This window comes from Phoenix dactylifera, chromosome 9 (genome assembly GCF_051530095.1).
Source record: "Phoenix dactylifera cultivar Ajwa chromosome 9, Ajwa_hap1_PhDact_Kaust_v1.1, whole genome shotgun sequence".
Classification (NCBI taxonomy): Eukaryota; Viridiplantae; Streptophyta; class Magnoliopsida; order Arecales; family Arecaceae; genus Phoenix; species Phoenix dactylifera.
The window spans coordinates 32095905-32114177 of NC_143198.1; the positions used below are offsets into that span (position 1 = coordinate 32095905).

At 40.3% G+C, this 18273-nt stretch overlaps 1 protein-coding gene and 1 pseudogene across 1 annotated transcript; both read right to left on the minus strand.

Moving 5' to 3' along the window:
• Positions 1–3737: 3737 nt before the first annotated feature.
• Positions 3738–6854, minus strand: LOC103719490 (cytokinin riboside 5'-monophosphate phosphoribohydrolase LOG8-like). The gene is made up of 7 exons (XM_008808761.6): positions 6160–6854; positions 5793–5890; positions 5597–5627; positions 4601–4700; positions 4403–4473; positions 4180–4323; positions 3738–3977 (listed from the first exon to the last, which is right to left on the minus strand). The coding sequence occupies exons 1-7, from the start codon at positions 6271–6273 to the stop codon at positions 3888–3890; spliced, it is 648 nt and encodes a 215-aa protein (XP_008806983.3). The 5' UTR covers positions 6274–6854; the 3' UTR covers positions 3738–3887.
• A 7265-nt stretch (positions 6855–14119) lies between these two features.
• On the minus strand, positions 14120–17027 carry LOC113463581 (protein IQ-DOMAIN 6-like; annotated as a pseudogene).
• Between the last annotated feature and the right edge of the window lie 1246 nt (positions 17028–18273).

Consider the following 18273-nt stretch of genomic DNA (forward strand, 5'->3'; position numbering starts at 1 on the left):
AGTGACTCGACTCAATAGCATCTTGCCGCTTCGGTATCAAGATGATAAAGGTCCTCTGCCAATCTGACGACATCACTGTTGTACTGAAAAACTGATGTATAGTTGCTGTCACATCCTGTCCTACAATCATCCAATACCTCTGAAAAAATATCGGTGGAAAGCCATCCGGTCTCGAAGCCTTATCCTCCTCGAGGGACCACATCGCCTCCCTAATCTCCCTCTCTGACACCGGTCTGATCAGTGCCGCAGCCTCCTCCTCTGACACCCCAACCACAGGCCTCGGCATCTTCGCCCAACTCCCATCCCCTAACTGCTCCATCCACTTTGCCCTGAAGAAGCTCTCCACAGCCCTCCGAATCATGACGGGGTCCTCCAACAGGTGCCCATCCTCTCCCCTGATGACTCTGATCCTATTCTGGTGCGTTCTGATCACTGCCGTCTGATGGAAAACCTTGGTATTCCGATCTCCCTCCAAAATTCGCTGGACCCTCGACTTCTGTCTCCACAATGTCTCTTACTGTCTAAGAAGAGAATCATGCAATGCCAAATGCGATTTGAGCACCCCCACCTCGTCATCCGATAGTCCTCCCCTATGTGCCTCCTGAGATTGTAACCTAGCAATGGCCTCCTCTACCTCCTCTGTCCTCCTAAAAATGTTCCCCACTTCCTTACGGTTCCACCTCCGCTGCCGCCTCCTCGTCAGCTCCAGCCTCCGAGAGACCCGGGGCATTCTAAACCTCCCTCACCATCTTCCAGGACTGTGGATGGCATAGCCAAAACTTCTCAAATCTAAATGGGGAAAGAACTCGGATATGTGCATCAGTACACACCAATAGTGGACTATGGTCCAACGCAATCCTAAGCAGGTGTCTGACGTAACGATTCCGAAAGCACCGAACCCACCCAGCTGTAGCACAAGTCGTGCACAGCTGAGTGTTTTGGCGATCAAGTCGTGCACATTCGGGTCACCTTCAAGTTGTGTTGGATAGGACCAGTAGAGAAGCCCATCATGACCGATGGGAGTAGACGTAGGCATAAAGCTCATAGGATCGTTGGATGATATGCTAATGTAAAGCGAATTTTGTATAATTCTGTCGTCATCACTCATCCGTGCCCGCCCGGCTTGAGGCTCCCGCGGCTACATTTTTCCATCCGACCATCGCTGAACCAATGTGGTCCCAAAAGCATCGAGCCCTGCCTCTCCAATGACCCAGTGGCCAGTAGTACTACATGGGTTCTGCACAAGCCCCTTTATAGGCGCTGGTGGCTAATCTACTTGATGGCCTATGCGTCGGATGATGCGTAGCAAATAGCCATGGAACACTAATCATGGAAGCAACCAGGGTTCTGTGCATGATTTGAATGCAAAGATATAATTAATCAGGCATGAAGTTAACTATTGACCCTGGGACAAAGTTGGGCATTTTTCAGCATTCAGGTGTCTTCAATCATTGTGTTTAGCAGCATGCTGGAATTCTTTAGAGTCCGTAAATCTTGACCGGCTCGACATGTTTAACTCAACCGACCAGTGCATCTACTTCTAATAAATTGACTTGGCAAGCGGCAAGACCGGTTCTCCGCAATTTACTGCACCAGCGCGGCAAGGTCTACCCCATGCGTTCACCACTACATTGGCCTCCACTTATTTCTTTATCCTCCTCAATTTTGCAACAAGCCACCATCCCATCCGTATTATCAATATATGATCTATATACCTACTTTATATCCTAATCCCCATCCCTACATTGTGGGCCAGCTTGCGCTTTCAAAGTACCCTCCAGATTCATCTCTCCACTTGGCTCATCTTATGTTCTTTGACATTTTGTATGAAAAAAACTGGTTCCTGTCTTTTCTCATGCATGACCTTGAATTTAGAAACATAGAAATTATTTCTCCCTGATTCGACAACTTTTGTGTTTCTTCTTGCGGCCTTTATTTAATCGCTCTCAGATAGGAACCAAGCTAAGTAAGTAATCTGCATTTGATAAAGAAAATTCGAAATGAATAGGGGGCTATTTTCTGCATGCATTGCTATGAAGAAAGAGACGTGCATTGCAGGATATGAATTATAAGATTTATAAATCCCATAATAAGTCCAAATCTTGGATTTGTTGGATCATATGCTCTCCAACTCTACCTAATGATCTTAGATAAGCAGGTAGCGTCAGTTTTGAACCCATATGGAACCACTGTCAAGAGCATGATGTAATAGAAAACCAAGTGGAATTAATTAATGGATTGGAGAAACTGCATGTATGCGCGAAGCCTGTAAGCAAGTCTCGCAAACAAACCGAACTTGGTTCCAGTTTGATCTGGCATGACCTGTTCTGTTCTGAAAAAATTAAGCAACAGCACCGTACAATGTGTAAATTACTACTTGCATGTAAAAGCAATATTTCAGGAAAATATATGACCAAAGTTTTGGCCACTTAGATTTATTATGACCAAAGGTCATGTAACAGAAGAACTAATGGTGCATTGAGTCCTTACGACCTGTTGATGAATGCAAGATGTTGCTGATGAGAAGTGGATAACATTACCAATGATAATGCCGGTCCACAGCAGAGAAGGTGCTGATTATAATGATAGTAACTAGAGATATGATAATATGGAACACCATCACACATCACACTACGATTTGTTTAGGCTGAAAGGAGGCCGTGGTACAATCAAACAAGACCAACATACTCCTACTGATCCCTGTCCCATGATGGAACCAGTCATCGCCGGCCTTTGGATGCCTGAATAGTCCACAGACACACACCTCATGGCTGAGGATATGAAAGGGAATCCCACGTACAGCAACCAGAGACCCTTCACACCTCTTGCTTTCAGAGGTGCAGACCAGGGGGCATCCCAAGGCCCACCAAACCCCTGATAAGAGTTTAGAGCCAACGCCAACTTTAAGCTCCAGATAAGCCCCAAGGCACCTAACAAACAAACAAAAACTTTCTGGACCATCCATTCTCCATCGTATGACTCCATCCCCTGGTGTCTGCTAAAGTTAGGATGGCTACCGGTAGTCTCAAAAGTCTGCAACTTACACCAACAAAGAAGCATAATGATGTGGTTTTTCAACAACATTAAAGATGTTTTTTCTGTGCGCACTTGCAGAATTTTACAGAAAGTCTTCTGAATCTGGAAACTATAGATTTATGGGATCGATGCTGCTGCATGACGAAACATTATCAGCATACAGTGGATTATATGGTCTGCGAGTGATCTCTGATAAGATGCTGTTAAATTCGTAAAAGGTGGATCAGATACATGGAATGATGCACAAGCAAAAGGATTTAATAGGACACTCCACACAGACCTGCATTTTAACCTTTTCCAGAGCATGATGGTCATTTGCCTGCTGATATATTTCATGAAGAGCTGAGAGTGGTTGTTCTCAGATATTCAAAGTCCCAAATTGATATATAAATCTTCACAACTAGAGTCTTTCTTTCTTCAGGCCTACGGAGTAATCCATGGAACTGAAGTGTCAAAATTATCAGTCGGTGTATATAACCTTCAACACACACATTAGATATATAAATGATAAATTTTGCATTAAAGGCAAAACTGAAGCACTGCGTCCTTGCACAATGTTACTTAGAAGACGGGATTCTCTCCCTGAGCATGCAGGTCGGTAGGGATACTACGGCTTATATCAGCTACAGCTGTGCTCAGATCTTGACCACAAAATTGCTGGTAAAAGTTTGTAGACATTCATTCTTCGCATGAAAAAATAATGGAGGCAACGGTAATTTTATTAGGATATTAGATGATAGGAGAAACACGTCCTATAAACAGCGATGCCCATGCATGAGGCTTCTCAGATAATTGTTAAAGAAAGAATCACATTAGAATGGAAATAAATGATATCAAGAAGGATCGAGATGTCATGGTGAACTTGGTGCCTTTGAATAACCTAGGCGTGCAATCTCCCAGCTTTTACGTGGAGCAACCTCTTCGTGCAATGGAGTGTATTCCTGCAACTCAGATGAAAGAACAAAAATCATCAAGAAGAATAAGAAGTGAAACAACTGTTAGGAGTTAGGACTGTAAATATTGCTCCTTGCTGAGGCTATCATAGAAAGAAATGCTGGATAAAGTTGGATTGACACAAAAGGTGAAGTAGGAAAAAATATTACAAATTTATATAATGAAACCTAGAGTGAGAGGGTAGATAACCTCCATTTTTTCTAGCAGTTCTTTTGCAGTTGGAGCAGAAACAACTATGTGTCTAGCAGCTGGCTTTATGAATCCTTCCTTCACACCATTGTCAAATAGTGCAAGCAAGGAATTGTAGTAACCATCAACATTTAACAGCCCAACCTGCACAAATAGGAATTGTATTATCACCTGTATTTTGTTAAGAAATTCAAAGATGTTAATGCAAGAGTTTGAAGTTAACCGGTTTATTATGAATTCCTAGTTGTGACCATGTTATCATCTCCAGCAACTCTTCCATTGTTCCGTATCCACCTTACATATTCCAAAGCAAATGCAGTATTTCATCAGACAGAAGTAAATGCAGTAAATTCTTGAGACGTAACTATTGCTTGCAATTGTTTTCAAGTAAAACTTGACCAAGGAGCTGGTGAGGATTTACCAGGAAGGGCGATGAATGCGTCAGCCTTTTGAGCCATTTCAGCCTTACGCTCATGCATGTCGGCGACAGTTTTTACTTCACCAACAGTTTGGCCAGATATCTGGAAAAAGTTAAATTTCCAGTCTTCAGCGCATTATGAAAGGAATAACAAAGAGGGGAGGGTAGATGGGTAGGAGTCGACGTCAGATTGTGCTTTCCATAAGGTACATATCCACTTAAAATCATGCATCACATTAAATCTGGGAAATGAATGAAGTTGTCATTCCTTCCATATTCATTTATATATATCAATAATCCAAAAGCCCTTTCATTAGATTGCTTCTCTCAAATACGAAGCTGAAAATTCAATGAAGAGCTGGCAGATTAACTTCCGAGGGATCCTTATATATCAGGAGTCACTTTTTTTTCTTATCAATAATAAGCAAAAGTCGGAGGATAGCTCTGAAAAGTATATGTAAAAGAGTATAAAATTTCAAAACTCACAAAACCAGGAATGCATGGTACTGAATTGAAGATTAACATAGTTTTAAGATCGCATCTAATTAGGTCCAAGCCACCACCTTTATAATATGGACCTCAATAAATCGGAAGGTAGGTACCAAATTCCTAGCATTTATTAGAGTACTACAACTATGATTCCTCTTGGCCTTCCCCACGTTCAATATATCTGAAAGCAGATGAAATCTACCTATGCTTCCACCATACCCGTTACAAATAAACCACTGTGCTGCCTCCATATGGCCTTGCACAAGTTTAAAAACCTCTGATCTAAGAGATCAAAGGTAATCTCTTAGCCATAAGACAACGCTTGGAACCAATCCATTTCAAAGTGTATGTGAGACCAAGGAAAAAGATAACTACCGGGGAAAAAGTTAACAACTTGCTGTGCCTATTCTTGTGGCAAAAGATTTACAAAATAGAAAACATGGAGATACAGTACATGGCAGAATGAACAAGAAGGTAAAGAAGAAAAGGATACACAAAACAATTACATACCTCAAGGGGCATGAGAGCTGTAGGAATAACCCTGCACGAATTCATTCCAGTAAATTTTAAACACAAGCAGTTGCATTTATTTATTTACTTTTTCTCCAAAAAACACTAATAAAGGGTTGGAAGAAAGAAAAGAAGCCACAGAATAGCAAAATACAAAGGCAATATCAAAAGGGCAAAGTTCCTGTGTAGTAACTACCCGAGGACATGGCAGCCTCCATCATATACTGTCTGAGAGATCAGCCCCATCAGTCCCGCGCTACCCCCACCATAAACTAAATCAATTCTTCTCTTCACCTGTAATCATCCAAGAAATGCAACAAAACAATTGTAAAGACAAAAGCAAAAACAAAATGCCACTCTATCCATCATCCAAAATCTATACTGCGATCCAGCTTAAAGAAGAAGAAGGAAACCGGATTCACTGCAATCGAAAACCAATACCCAGGTCCTCGTATCCAATTTAATTCACTTCAAGATTAAAGTTTTAAGGTTCTTCAGCTCCCAAAATCCAATTTTTTGATCACCCAGATGGAGAAAAGAGAAGGAGCAGCAACGAGGCATACCAGCTCGTGACCCAAATCAATAGCTGCATCGCTGAAGACGGTTCGGTTGCCGGAGTTGCTGCCGCAGAAGACGCAAATCCGCTTGAACTTGCTCGGAGCCACCTCGCCCATCATTGTTCTATCCAACCTCTCCCTTGCTTTCCACTCTTCTCCAAAAGATTGGGATAAAAAAGAGATTTCCCCACGCTCCTCTGTCTCTCTTCTCCAAGAGAACGATACAAAGGAGTGATTTTTCCCCCCCTCAGTTTCTCTTCTCCAAAAGATTGATTTGAGATAAAGGAGAGATTTGTCCCCTCGGTTCCTTTCACTTTCCCAAGAGAATGAGGTGAAGGAGAAATTTTTCCCTCGGTCCCTCTCTTTTCTCCAAAAGATCGAGATAAAGAAGAGATTTTTCCCCCTCGGTTCCTCGGTCAAAACTTCACGTAGAGAATGGATTTTTAGACGGAGAAAGAGCGAATCCAAATCGATACGCTCTTTTGTTGCTCGAATCCGACCAGTATCTGGAATCCTAACGTCCTCCCTTCCCTCTCTGATCTAAACAAACTTTAGTAGAAGACCAGCATCTCTTTTTATCTCCCAATCTCTGTCTTCTTTTATTTATTATTCCTTCTGTCTTTTCCCTTTCCTCAGGCAAACTTCTCGAAGGAGACACCCACCGAAAGGAGGAAAGCTCTCTTACGCTGCCTCTCTCCTTCTCTCTCTAAGCCATGACACCCGCCTATATTTATTGATCCAGTGTTGGTTTTAATTGATGTCATTTGCCACCCCCCATGGACCACAGCTTTGTGATGTGATTCCTACCGTTGGATGTGAATGGTCGCCTTTCGGATTCGTTGGCCCTTAGGTTGTGACCTTGGAGGTTAGGACTGAGCTAAGCCCACATCAATCTAGTAGTTTGAAACATCCCTGGAGGTGGTTAAATTAGTTTGCTTGGAGAGACCCCGCTGTGCCCCAATCCTAATGACCCTTTGGGGTCTTTGTTTCTGCTGAACTGTTGATAACTAAGGAGCCCACATTAGAGGTCTTGCAGATTCTGCTAAGAAAATAATTTTGCTCAAAACTTAAGCAAACTGCAACGCTTGATGAATAGTTAATACCTAACTCGCTCAAGAACCTAGATTAAGCCCCAAGTAATCCACATTCAGAATGAGAGACTCCTAATGACCCTTTGGGGTCTTTGTTACTGCTGAACTGTTGACAACTAAGGAGCCCACATTAGAGATCTTGCAGATTCTGATAAGAAAATAATTTTGCTCAAAACTTAAGCAAACTGTGTCGCTTAAGGAATAGTTAATACCTAACTTGATCAAGAAACTAGATTGAGACCCAAGTAATCCACGTTTAGAATGAGGGGTCACGACAACAATGGAAGGACTAAGAGCAATGGTAGTGTCTTCTTCTATGGAAAACTTTCGTCGGTGGCGATTAGGTTAGCCATCGAATTTTTTTCGCATGAGTTTTATAGCATTTCTTTTGTAACTAACAATTATTAGAAGATCTAGGCATACATGAATAGGACTATTGTTGACTCCGGGCATCATATTTAATTTTTCTGGTGATGTGGTTAACAATTTTTAGGCTATTTGTGTGCATCAGGTCTTATTTGCATGTTAGCTTTTAGATTGCCATGTGGTCTGGGTCAGTGCTCTATAAGAACACCACCTTGTCGGCATAAACCAGACATGCAACATGGCCAACAAGTTATTAACCCTATTAGCAAAACATTCAAAATGAAAAGTTTGTAAACCAACTGCAAAATTATTATGCTGGAACTCTGTAACAACTCAAGACCTTATCCAAAATGGCTAGCCGGAAGATATTATTTGGATTTCTTGATTCCATATAAGTATTCAAGATCTATACAGCGAATAACCAATATGGGACGAAACACATGCCCGCACGGGTCCTTACATACTCCTTCCGTTCAAGCCCTGACATCCTCGTCAGGCTAAGGGTTCAATTTTATTCAAATCTAATTACAAACACGACGATCAGTCCGTGGTCAGCTCCAATTGATCTATGTTGCAGTGTCTCCTAGTCTACATAGGTTATGGGCCAGGTCCGCTCTGATACTATTTAAACAACTCAGGACCTCACACAAAATGACTAATCAGAAGATATTATTTGGATTCCTTGATCCTTTATAAGAACTCAAGATACATCCAGCGAATAACTGATGTGAGACTAAACACACGCCGGCATAGGTTCTTACAAACTCAACATGGAAATGAGTAATTACATGCTACACAATAGCACTTGTAGGGCAGAACCCTTCCCTCTTGCTCTCACAATGCTGAGAAGGCAGCAGAGAAGAAAGAGGAGGAGAGCGTTTTTTTGCATAAGCCTCTAGCTGCTGAAAGGAGGGGAGTTTAGGGGATGTTAACTTTGTCCACAACGATCACAATATGGTTTATTACAGAAAGAAACCTACGTAAATCATGAGACATAAGAAGAGCAAATCCCTAATCCCATCTTATATGGAGGTTCGCTTTACCCGTGCTCATCCTGAATGATAACAGAATGTAGCGGTTAGCAATTGTTTATAGTTGGTATTTTCAGCAGCCTGAAGTGATCAATTATTCGAAAACTAAATCAAGAAAAAGTAGAAGGTAAATGGAGAAGGAGATGTACAACAAAAAAACCAAGTTCGTAACTGTTCTCATAAGATGCTCACAGTGGTGTTTCGGAAACTCTGAAGATTATCAGAGAGAGAGAGAGAGAGAGAGAGAGAGAGAAAGGGGGGGAAAAGCAAAAGAAGGTAAAAAGAATCAACTAATAGAAAGTGTTCGAGTGCAGAAGAGCGTGCCAAAATTATCGTCATCAAATAGTATTGATGTGGCCATCAACCGGGAGGTGACATGTGGCGCAACATGAACTTAGTTGTATCCGGATTCAAATTCTTAGGCTGAAAGGTAAGAAAGGCTAAGATATCTGTCCATCAAATCAAGGACTCTAGAGCCTAGGTCGAGAGGAAGAAGGACTATTTGTCTATAGAAGAGGGCCCAAATACCAGGTACAGAGGACAGATAGTATTTTCTCTTTTATACTCTCCTTATTTTCTCAGATCTTCTCGCTTATTCCTCTGTTGGTCCGTAGAACTTTTTCTTAAGCATCAGACGATCGTGCTGGAACCAATCTGACGAGCCTTTCTCTTTTCTTTTCTGTGTAGAGCAACAACACAGCAACAACACACAATGAACCGTGGTCTCACCAGAGTGCTGACTGACTAAGAGCCTTTCGACCATCAGATCAGATTTTGGCAGCAACAAGTATCTTTCAGAATAGGGTTTACTGCAACTTCTGACTTAAGCACTCGACGGTCATGGCGGAACCAATCCGACGAGCCTTTCTTTTTTATGTATCGAGCAACGACATGCTATGAACCGCTGTCTCACCAGAGTGCCAACCAACTAGAAACTTTTCAACCATCAAATCAGATTTTGGCAGCAACAAGTACTTTTCAGAATATTGTTTACCACAACTTCTGACTTAAGCATCGGATGGTCATGCTGGAACTAATCCGTCAAACCTTTCTTTATTTTTTGTGTGTAGAGCAACAATACCTTATGAACTTTGTCTCGCTAGAGTGCCGACCAACTAAGAGCCTTTCAACCATCAGATCAGATTTTGGCAGCAACAAGTGCCTCTCAGAATATGGTTTACTGTAACTTGACCAACTTTAAAATTAAGGCAGACTGCTCGTCGAGACTGCTCTTTTTCTAAAAATATATAATAATTAAAGTGCCGACTTTGGTACTGCACAAGGAAGGGTCACTTTCTGTAATACTGTTGCACAGGCCATTTTGGTGAGATCCAAAATAAATATGTAAGAAGAATTCACAAAGACAAGTCATATGTGCTACTGAGTTTAGGTAGTTTGTCGCTTACTCGAGATGTAAAGACTCCTGGAGCACTCCACCAGGATTGGACAAATCGCCATAATAACCCACTTAAATACTTAATACTCAGTGCAGAGTGGTCCTCCAATTCGTAGAAGCCATAATGAAATTTTACAGAATCCTTGCAGAAGATAAGGGTTGCATGTCCCCCTTGTAAGATTTCAGAGTTCATGGATTTCATTTGCTGGCTTTTGAATGCTTACTTTCAACAAGCTCTCACATGCAAGGACCTGTGATTAAATATATAAGACTAAAGGCAGTCTGAGAAAGTTCAAGGTAGCTATCTGTCTCCAAGAATCAATTGTGTCATGAATACATCGTGGTCCAATTTACGTCAGAAAAGATACGTTGTGGCCCAGTGCCTGATTCAATTCCAAAACTAACTGAAGACTCGTACGTATACCTTATGAAAGCCCCCAGTTATTAATATGGATGAGACAAGCTTCTCTGTAGTGCTACAATACCACTGCAATAGACATTCTCAAATACCATCATAATAGGAAAAGGAAAGAACAAGGAATAAGAGTTCCAATTGTATGAAATTCTAATGTATCAAGACTAAATTGAACATTTGATGAATGGCGCTAACAGCACTCTGCCTCTGGTTCTCCAAATTCAAAAACAATAACAAATTCTCAAGGAATAAAACTTTCAAGTACATACTTCAAATATGTGTGATGAGAAATATAGTTGTTCGGAATATTACATGAAGATCTCAATTAAAATGCATGCAGAAGATTCTTTACTTTGACCGGCTTCGGACATTCAGGCAGTGGGAACAAACTGCCTTAACAGCATCATATTAATACCTACTAGAGGACAGACATGCAACTCATATACAAAGTTTGCTGCTTTGGTAGCGAACTCCATACCGGTACCATCCTATTATAGTGTTGGTATGCAGTACGGTACGAGACTGCATACCGGTTCGATACTGATACGGTATGGCACATCCGACATGGTATGGTACCGACGGATACGACAAACCTTAACTGCTACTTACAAATTTTTGTCAGTTGCACCTAGATAAATCATCATAATCATAATATACATTAAGTAGTGCTAAAACCATTGTTATCATAAATTCGTTTATCAGATTTTAGTTACTGTGCTTCTCTACCTTATCTACTCTTCAGATAAGTCAATAACTATATTCACCTGCCTCATCATAATGATCAATTAAACTATGTTCAACTTGGACAAAATTTGAGTCATAACAAGTTTTCAATACTTTAAATACCAAGTTATGCAAATTTCCAATTTCTTTTTTTCAGTAGTGTAAAGATCGAGCTGATTCTCAGGCAGATAAGTAACCTTTAAAATGTGATTCTTTGTTAAGCAAGAGGACATGCCTCTTTAGCTGCATGAGTTTCTATGAAACTCTGTGATCTTTCAAGATCTGATTTTGCTGAAAAGTAATAACAATTGATTCGGTTAATCTGAAGTAACTTCAACAACCTTAAAATGTATTCACTGCTAATATAATAGTACTCTGTACCCCATGCGTAGGATTTCCTGTCTGCTATCTCACTTACACTATTTGAATTTGTACTCTGTACCCCATGCTTAGGATTTCCTGTCTGCTAGCTCACTTACACTTGAATTTGTACTCTGTACCCCATGCTTAAGATTTCCTGTCTGCTAGCTCACTTACACTATTGGAATTTGTAATAGTTACCCTCTTATAATCGTCAATAAATTAATGAGGAAGCAGACCAAGATATCAGGAAAAAAAATTGCTCCATTTTATTGCTTAAAAGAAAGTGCTCATTGTCCATCCAGTAATATACTACACCCTTGCAAGGACACTAGAACATCAGAATAAGTTATCTACTTCTATAAAAAAAATGTGTTACAGGAGTTCTTGAACTTATCTTAAATAATCACTAACTTATTGAAAGCCATTGATGGTATATATCTATGTACGTATACATACACATTTTGCCTTTATAGAAACACTCTACAAAGAACCTATTTGAGCTCAGGTCATCTCAATTCATTTGATCTGTTCCCTTCTGATAGCAACACAAATTCTGACAGAGAAGGTAGATATTTCTTGATTTGTAGCAGAATGATAACTCTTATTATGCTGTTGCGGGTAGTCCAGAATAGAATCATGCTCGTTGTAGAAGGATTCTACGTTCATGCTCATCTCGACGTAGATGATTCTGGAACTAAATGTCACACCACTTTAAAGACAAGCATACTCTTCAAAAACAACCATTAGGCATGTTGTGGGTAGTCCAGAATAAAACCGTGCTCATTCTAATAAATGCACACAATAGGCTCACCTTGATCTTACTAGATAGAGTAAGTTATCACAACAAACTCAAATCATATGCATAGTTCAATGAAAACTCAGGAATCAGCAAGTCTGAATGCAACCATATGCATGGACACCCAATAAATCAAGCAATTAAAGATTTATATGAGAGAGATTCACAATAATTGGTAAAATGATGTGTTCATAAGATATATTAGCAATTTAGTGAAACCACATTTACTGACTGGTGAGCAGAATATTTGAAAAGGAAAAAAGAAAAACCGTCTATGCTACAAAAGCCATATAAGTAAAAATCAGCAAAGATCTCTGGATACATTATATAAATAATGACACAACAACAAGATGTCGGGCACCAAAAATAGATACCAAGAACACATGACCTCAAAGTTCCAAGAGACCAAGCAGAGACATGAAACACTCAGCACAAAGAAGCTGATCTCTAAACATAGAAATTGTTCTCCGTGTCCATTCTTCTTGTCATGCTCTTCCCCTTCCAAGACCTAGCTTTTCATGTGTTAAAAGATGAAACTGAGTCCGAACCAGCATTACTCTTTGAGTCTATGGTAGAGAAAGCCACCCTAATATAATACTGAAGATCCCTTGGTATTGTCTCTGTGCAGGTATTCTATGAGTATTGCTGACTTTCTGTTTTGCCTTGATCGGCTCTGTCAATTTCACATAGTTGGGTGATGCAACACGCATGAGCCCAAGCATGGGGCGTGCATGGAGTTTGGGTCCTCTCTTGGGCGTGCCCAAGCTACATTGGGTCCATGAGTCCAAACGTCAAGCTACATTGGGTCCATGAGTTCAAACGCCAAGCTACATTGAGTCCATGAGTCCAATCATCAAGATACATTGAGTCCATGAGTCCAGTCGTCAAGATGCATTGAGTCCATGAGTCCAATCGTCAAGTACATTGAGTCCATGAGTTGTTTGAAGAGTTCTAGTTGATTTGGGAGTCTTAGTTGATTTTTAGTTGATTGTGTCAGATGATTGAATTGTTTTGACAGAGTCCTTGATTGTTTTGCTTAGTCGTTTGCTTGTCCTTTTGTTTAAAATTCAGGTGTGTGTGAAGACTCATTCAAGGCATGCGTGAAGCTCCTTCATGGGCGTGTGCAAGCTAAGAGTCCTTCTGTTTTACTTTGTTTGAGACTCTCTCAAAGATTAGTGTTATCCAAAGCAAAAAAAAAAGATTAGTGTTATCGAGTACTTATATAAAGAAATTTGAATTATTTCAAACTTCTAATTTCCAGCGGATAGGAGCTGGTTGTTTGGTTTGTCTCCAACCTCCTCACACTATATAGAGAGATGGTGTATGAAGTTTTAAGAAAGATTAGAGTTGAAAATTTCTGAGTGATTCTCTTATTTTCCTTGGAGTGCGACACTCCCTTTTTTCCTTGGTGAGATGCCAACCTTTGGGAAGAGTTCGAGTGAAGTGGGACTCTTCACCCATTCTCACACCCAACCCTTTGAAGAGTTTGAGTGGAAGTGAGACTCTTCCACCCATCCTCTTAGTTATCCTAGTCTTCCCATGCCACCTTATTTGAGAGTCCTAGTGAAGTAGGACTCTTCCCATTCCTCACAGCATCCTACTATTTCCTCATTCCCGTGTCCACATTCCCTTCCCACGCCACATATTAGAGAGTTTGAGTCCCATTAGGACTCTTCAATCTAGCCACGCCTCATCTAGTTTAGTCAAGCCACATCAATCCTAATTGCAACCCAATCTAATTAAGCCACACCCAATCCACATTCGGCCACACCCAATCTAGCACACCATCACAACACCTCCCTCATTCTCTCACGTTCAGCATCCCCTTCCCTTCCATCCACATACACATCCAAAGACAGAAAAAGGAAGAAGAGAAAAGAAAAAAAAAAGAGTGCCACGCCATTCACCATCCTTCATCCTTCTCCATCCCATCCGCTGCACCAAAATTTGGGCCTACTTTTACCACTCTCCATTCTTTCTGACACTAAAAGGGCAGTTCCAGCTATCAGGGTATACTTACAGATGGAAGATGATGGAAGAGAACTCTCATCATACTGGAATTCAGAAGAGGAGGCAGATTTTGAGCTTCACAATGGTTGTTAAGCACTGATGGAGGAATCACTGAAACCCTTGTAGTGACATCATTTTTTCTGATTTTTACCAAGCTAGAATCTGAATACTCTGAACATGCTCCACAGGATTTTTCACAGCTTTAGGACATCTGGCCTCAGAAGGATCAGTCTGAGCTTGTTCCTTTGCCTATTCTCCCAAGGCTTAGCTGCCATCGACCATGCTAACCAGCTCCAACCCAAGTTGCTCTTATCGACCTCATGAAGCTTGAGAGAGGTCACAGATGAGTTAGACCTTGCATTCAAGTTGGCCTCCATTGCTGAGAGAAATAGTCAAAATAAGGGTTCCAGCCAGTCTAAATGGAATGGTTAAGACAATAATGCTATGAACTGTAGATCAAATTTTTGATAACTTACCTGCTGAGAAAAAGAATAAGCAATAGCTCGTTCTCTCTTTGTAGCTCTCTCTTGCCTCAGCTGTAACTTTGCCCTAACTTCATCCAGTGTGCCTTGATTATCATCATCCTTCCTGAATAACCAAAAGATATTGAGATCCACGATTTTGTAATGCATTTAACAAGATCCAAGTGAGTAACAATTAGAAGACTGTGTAAAAATTAGCAGAGATTGGGTCCATTATCATTCACTCTTTCAATGATGGAGTGCAACAATACTCAAGTCTGTCAGTGCACAACCATGTAATTATTTCTATAAGGATCAAATTTCTATATACCAACCTCAACTTTGCAGAGCCACAGCTATTGGTGATGCAAAGCATAAAATTTCTACCAGCATCATACCATTTTTTGAAACAGATAGTAAATTAGAATTCTCAGAATCAATCCAAATTGAGTTAAAACTTTATGAATGAATGCACTATGCACACAAAAATTTTGGTTTGGGATGCAGAGCTCAAGTCAAATGCAAAATTCAGATTCCTTTATTACAAACTCAGCACAGCAGACTAGAAGATGCAGAAATCTAGAGTGGAAGGTGAATTATGGTCAGGCTAAGTTCTGATTTCAAAATAAAGGTTGTGACTGCTAAGAAGCACTGTCTTCTCATTGTCCTTCAGATGTTCAAGTTTTCAGTTTCTACCACTAATATTTGATCGATGTAATCTAGAGAATAAATCATATAGTATTGCAATTATTCAAAAACCATTTCTTATTTTAATTAGTAGATGTTAGATCTCACCCTTGTGCTATTTGTCGGCAAAGTTCTCAACAGTTTCCATCTATCTCCTTACTTTCGTTAAAATCACAAATTTTTGCATCCATGATTAAAGTACAAGTACTACCAATTCGGTGCCAGCATGGAAAATCGAAAAACAAATGATGAAAAGAGAAATGTAATTGCAAGATGACATGAAAAGAATGCTGCAATTAAAAGGTAAATAGGGAGGGCTAAGGGTGAATGAAAAAGGTATACATTCTTTCCATTTGGTTGCGATGGCTCTCAAGCATCTTCTGCACACCCCGGTCCTCAGCAGACAACCGCACATGCCATGCGCAGATGTAGGCCTGCACTCAGACAAAAGCCTGCATACGAGTACCCAAGATCTACCTGTGCATAGCCGATGTGGGACTAAACACACATCCGCACGGATCCTCACACTACTACCTCCTGCTTCCTCACCTGGCAACCTCTCACCAGTGCTTGAAGCCTTACAACTCCTTTCCTTTCAAAGCTCTTAGAGCTCTTCTAGCCTACAGGTTCGAAGTTTAAAGAAAGAGAAGTGGAGGTGGGGGTGTGAATGAAGGGCAAGGATAGCATACTAAATTTTAACCTCAAGCTACAAATCTAAAGGACAAATATTGAAGGAAAAAGAAACAGAGAAATCTTCATGTTCTGTCAGGAAACAGCAAGCAGGTGTGAAAAATGAGGACTAAAACCATTTTTGTTAAATTCAGAAGAAAAAGTTTTTTCACAAATATGGCGAATATAAAGAAGAAACGGAAAAAGATAATACTTGGATATACAGCCGTTTTTATCAAATACATAGAATAAAAGCACAAAAGAAATTGTTTCAAGTTATATGACAAACACAGACAGCGCAATTAAATCAAAAGGAAAAAAAAGAAATTCTCGTCTAAATAGACTTGAGGTTTATTCACCGAAAAGGAGGAGAAGAGGAAGAAGTAGAAGAAGATAAGCCTCGGGTAAAATGTCGTCCGGATCAACTACATATTAATGAGCAAAAAAGAAAAAAAAATAGATGAGGAAATAGAGGCATCACAAAGGCTCAATCAAGCATATGTAAGTAAGAAGAATCAAAGTAGACAGCCATAATACCAAGAATCCACCCCCGCCTCACTACCTCGAAATCCTTTGGCAGCGCCCGGACGACCGTCGCCACCGCGGCACTGAAGGCATCGGCCGATGGGGAAGCGTCGGAAGCCTCCGACGCCTACCGGTGGCTTCTACTCCTCGACCCTGAGGGGCTCCTCCATAGCTTCCGCTTCCTACTCTTTCTACTCCCACCACCACCATCCACCTTGAAATGCATGCAATCCAGTTCCACAAGCGCAAACCACGAAGCCATTCAAGATTGGGAATTGGGTCGAGGAATGGATTGGAGTAATTACTTGGTCGTCCTGTTTCCACTTCCCGGAGCCGCCCATGTCTCCGGCCACCGGCGTCGACACCTTGGGCCTTCTCAGACCAAGATGAAACAAAGATATCCCACATTCACAACCCTTAACTAAAAAATCGTCCAACCTTTCTTCATTTGTCCCACTAAAATTAATACTTGTTTGAGTTTTGTCCATCAATTACATGATATTTCTTGTCCCACAGGCCACAGATCCTACCTTATTTCAAGGGCCAACCTGGAATTAAAATCCACGCCAACTAAGTTCAGCCTTCAAAGATCTTTTTTGCGGGGGAGGAGCAGAAGGCAGCCGAGCACCTATCACTAAGCGCTGCGGGAGTGTTATGCTGATCAAGTATGTCCTTCAGCCATTGATTGGATTGCTTCGTATGCTTATCATTCTGAAAATTTTTTTTAAACTCAGCAGCCCTTTGTTCTTTTTACTTTAAATAATCTTCTTGCTAGTGATGTAGTTGGCTATGCTAGTGATGTAGTTGGCTATGCTCATAGAGGAACAGTATAAACAGCCGATATACCAAAAAAAAAAAGAAAGCTAATAATATGCTTAAAATACGTTCAACAAAATACACACTAAATTCTAAGCCTATGTTCATGCCTAAAGCGGTTCGATCAAATGACTTCACTAGAATCCAATCTCGTTCTCCTCAACCTCCATGATAGCTGGATTGTTTCAAAGGAATGAACATGAGATGCGTGTGCAACATCATATTGAGGTAATAAGATTCGTGATTCTTTTTTCTTTTCTTTGAGAAAAAAAAAACATCTTGAGAATAACTTAAATTATATGGTTCTATTTTCAAATTTTTTGGCTTGCTTCTATGGAATTAAGATCGAAAAAAATAAAAAAGTCAGTCATGAGCAACCATAGATGAAGAATTACTTGAAAGCATAAGAATTAGCAATTCTTATTAGAAATTGAATGAATTCGATCTTAGATATACGTTAGAAAGATATCCAAAAAAAAAAAATATACGGTTCTCCTTTTTTTTATCATTCAAGAGCCATCAAAAATAAAAATTTTATGCACGGTTTTCAATGAGAAAGAAAAAAAAAGAAGAATTCTCTTTTTTTGATGCATAGCATAGATGATATCTTGAATTTATCGGAAGGAATACACCCTTGCTATTTTCCTTAATAAAATATACCATGATGCAACTGTATCTCTAGATTAAAAAAGATGTTGGGATGAGCCATTTTTGGAGGTTAAGTCCTTTCTTTGGAAATATAGCCATTTTTACCACTCCATAGGATTGAAT

What these genes read in the sequence shown, in the direction of transcription:
- LOC103719490 (XM_008808761.6), bottom strand. Translation starts at nt 6,273, where the DNA reads ATGATGGGCGAGGTGGCTCCGAGCAAGTTCAAGCGGATTTGCGTCTTC. An exon ending in TTGATTTGGGTCACGAGCTG is followed by an intron (nt 5,891 to 6,159) that starts GTATGCCTCGTT and finishes GGATGATTACAG; the next exon opens with GTGAAGAGAAGAATTGATTT. An exon ending in CGCATTCATCGCCCTTCCTG is followed by an intron (nt 4,474 to 4,600) that starts GTAAATCCTCAC and finishes GGAATATGTAAG; the next exon opens with GTGGATACGGAACAATGGAA.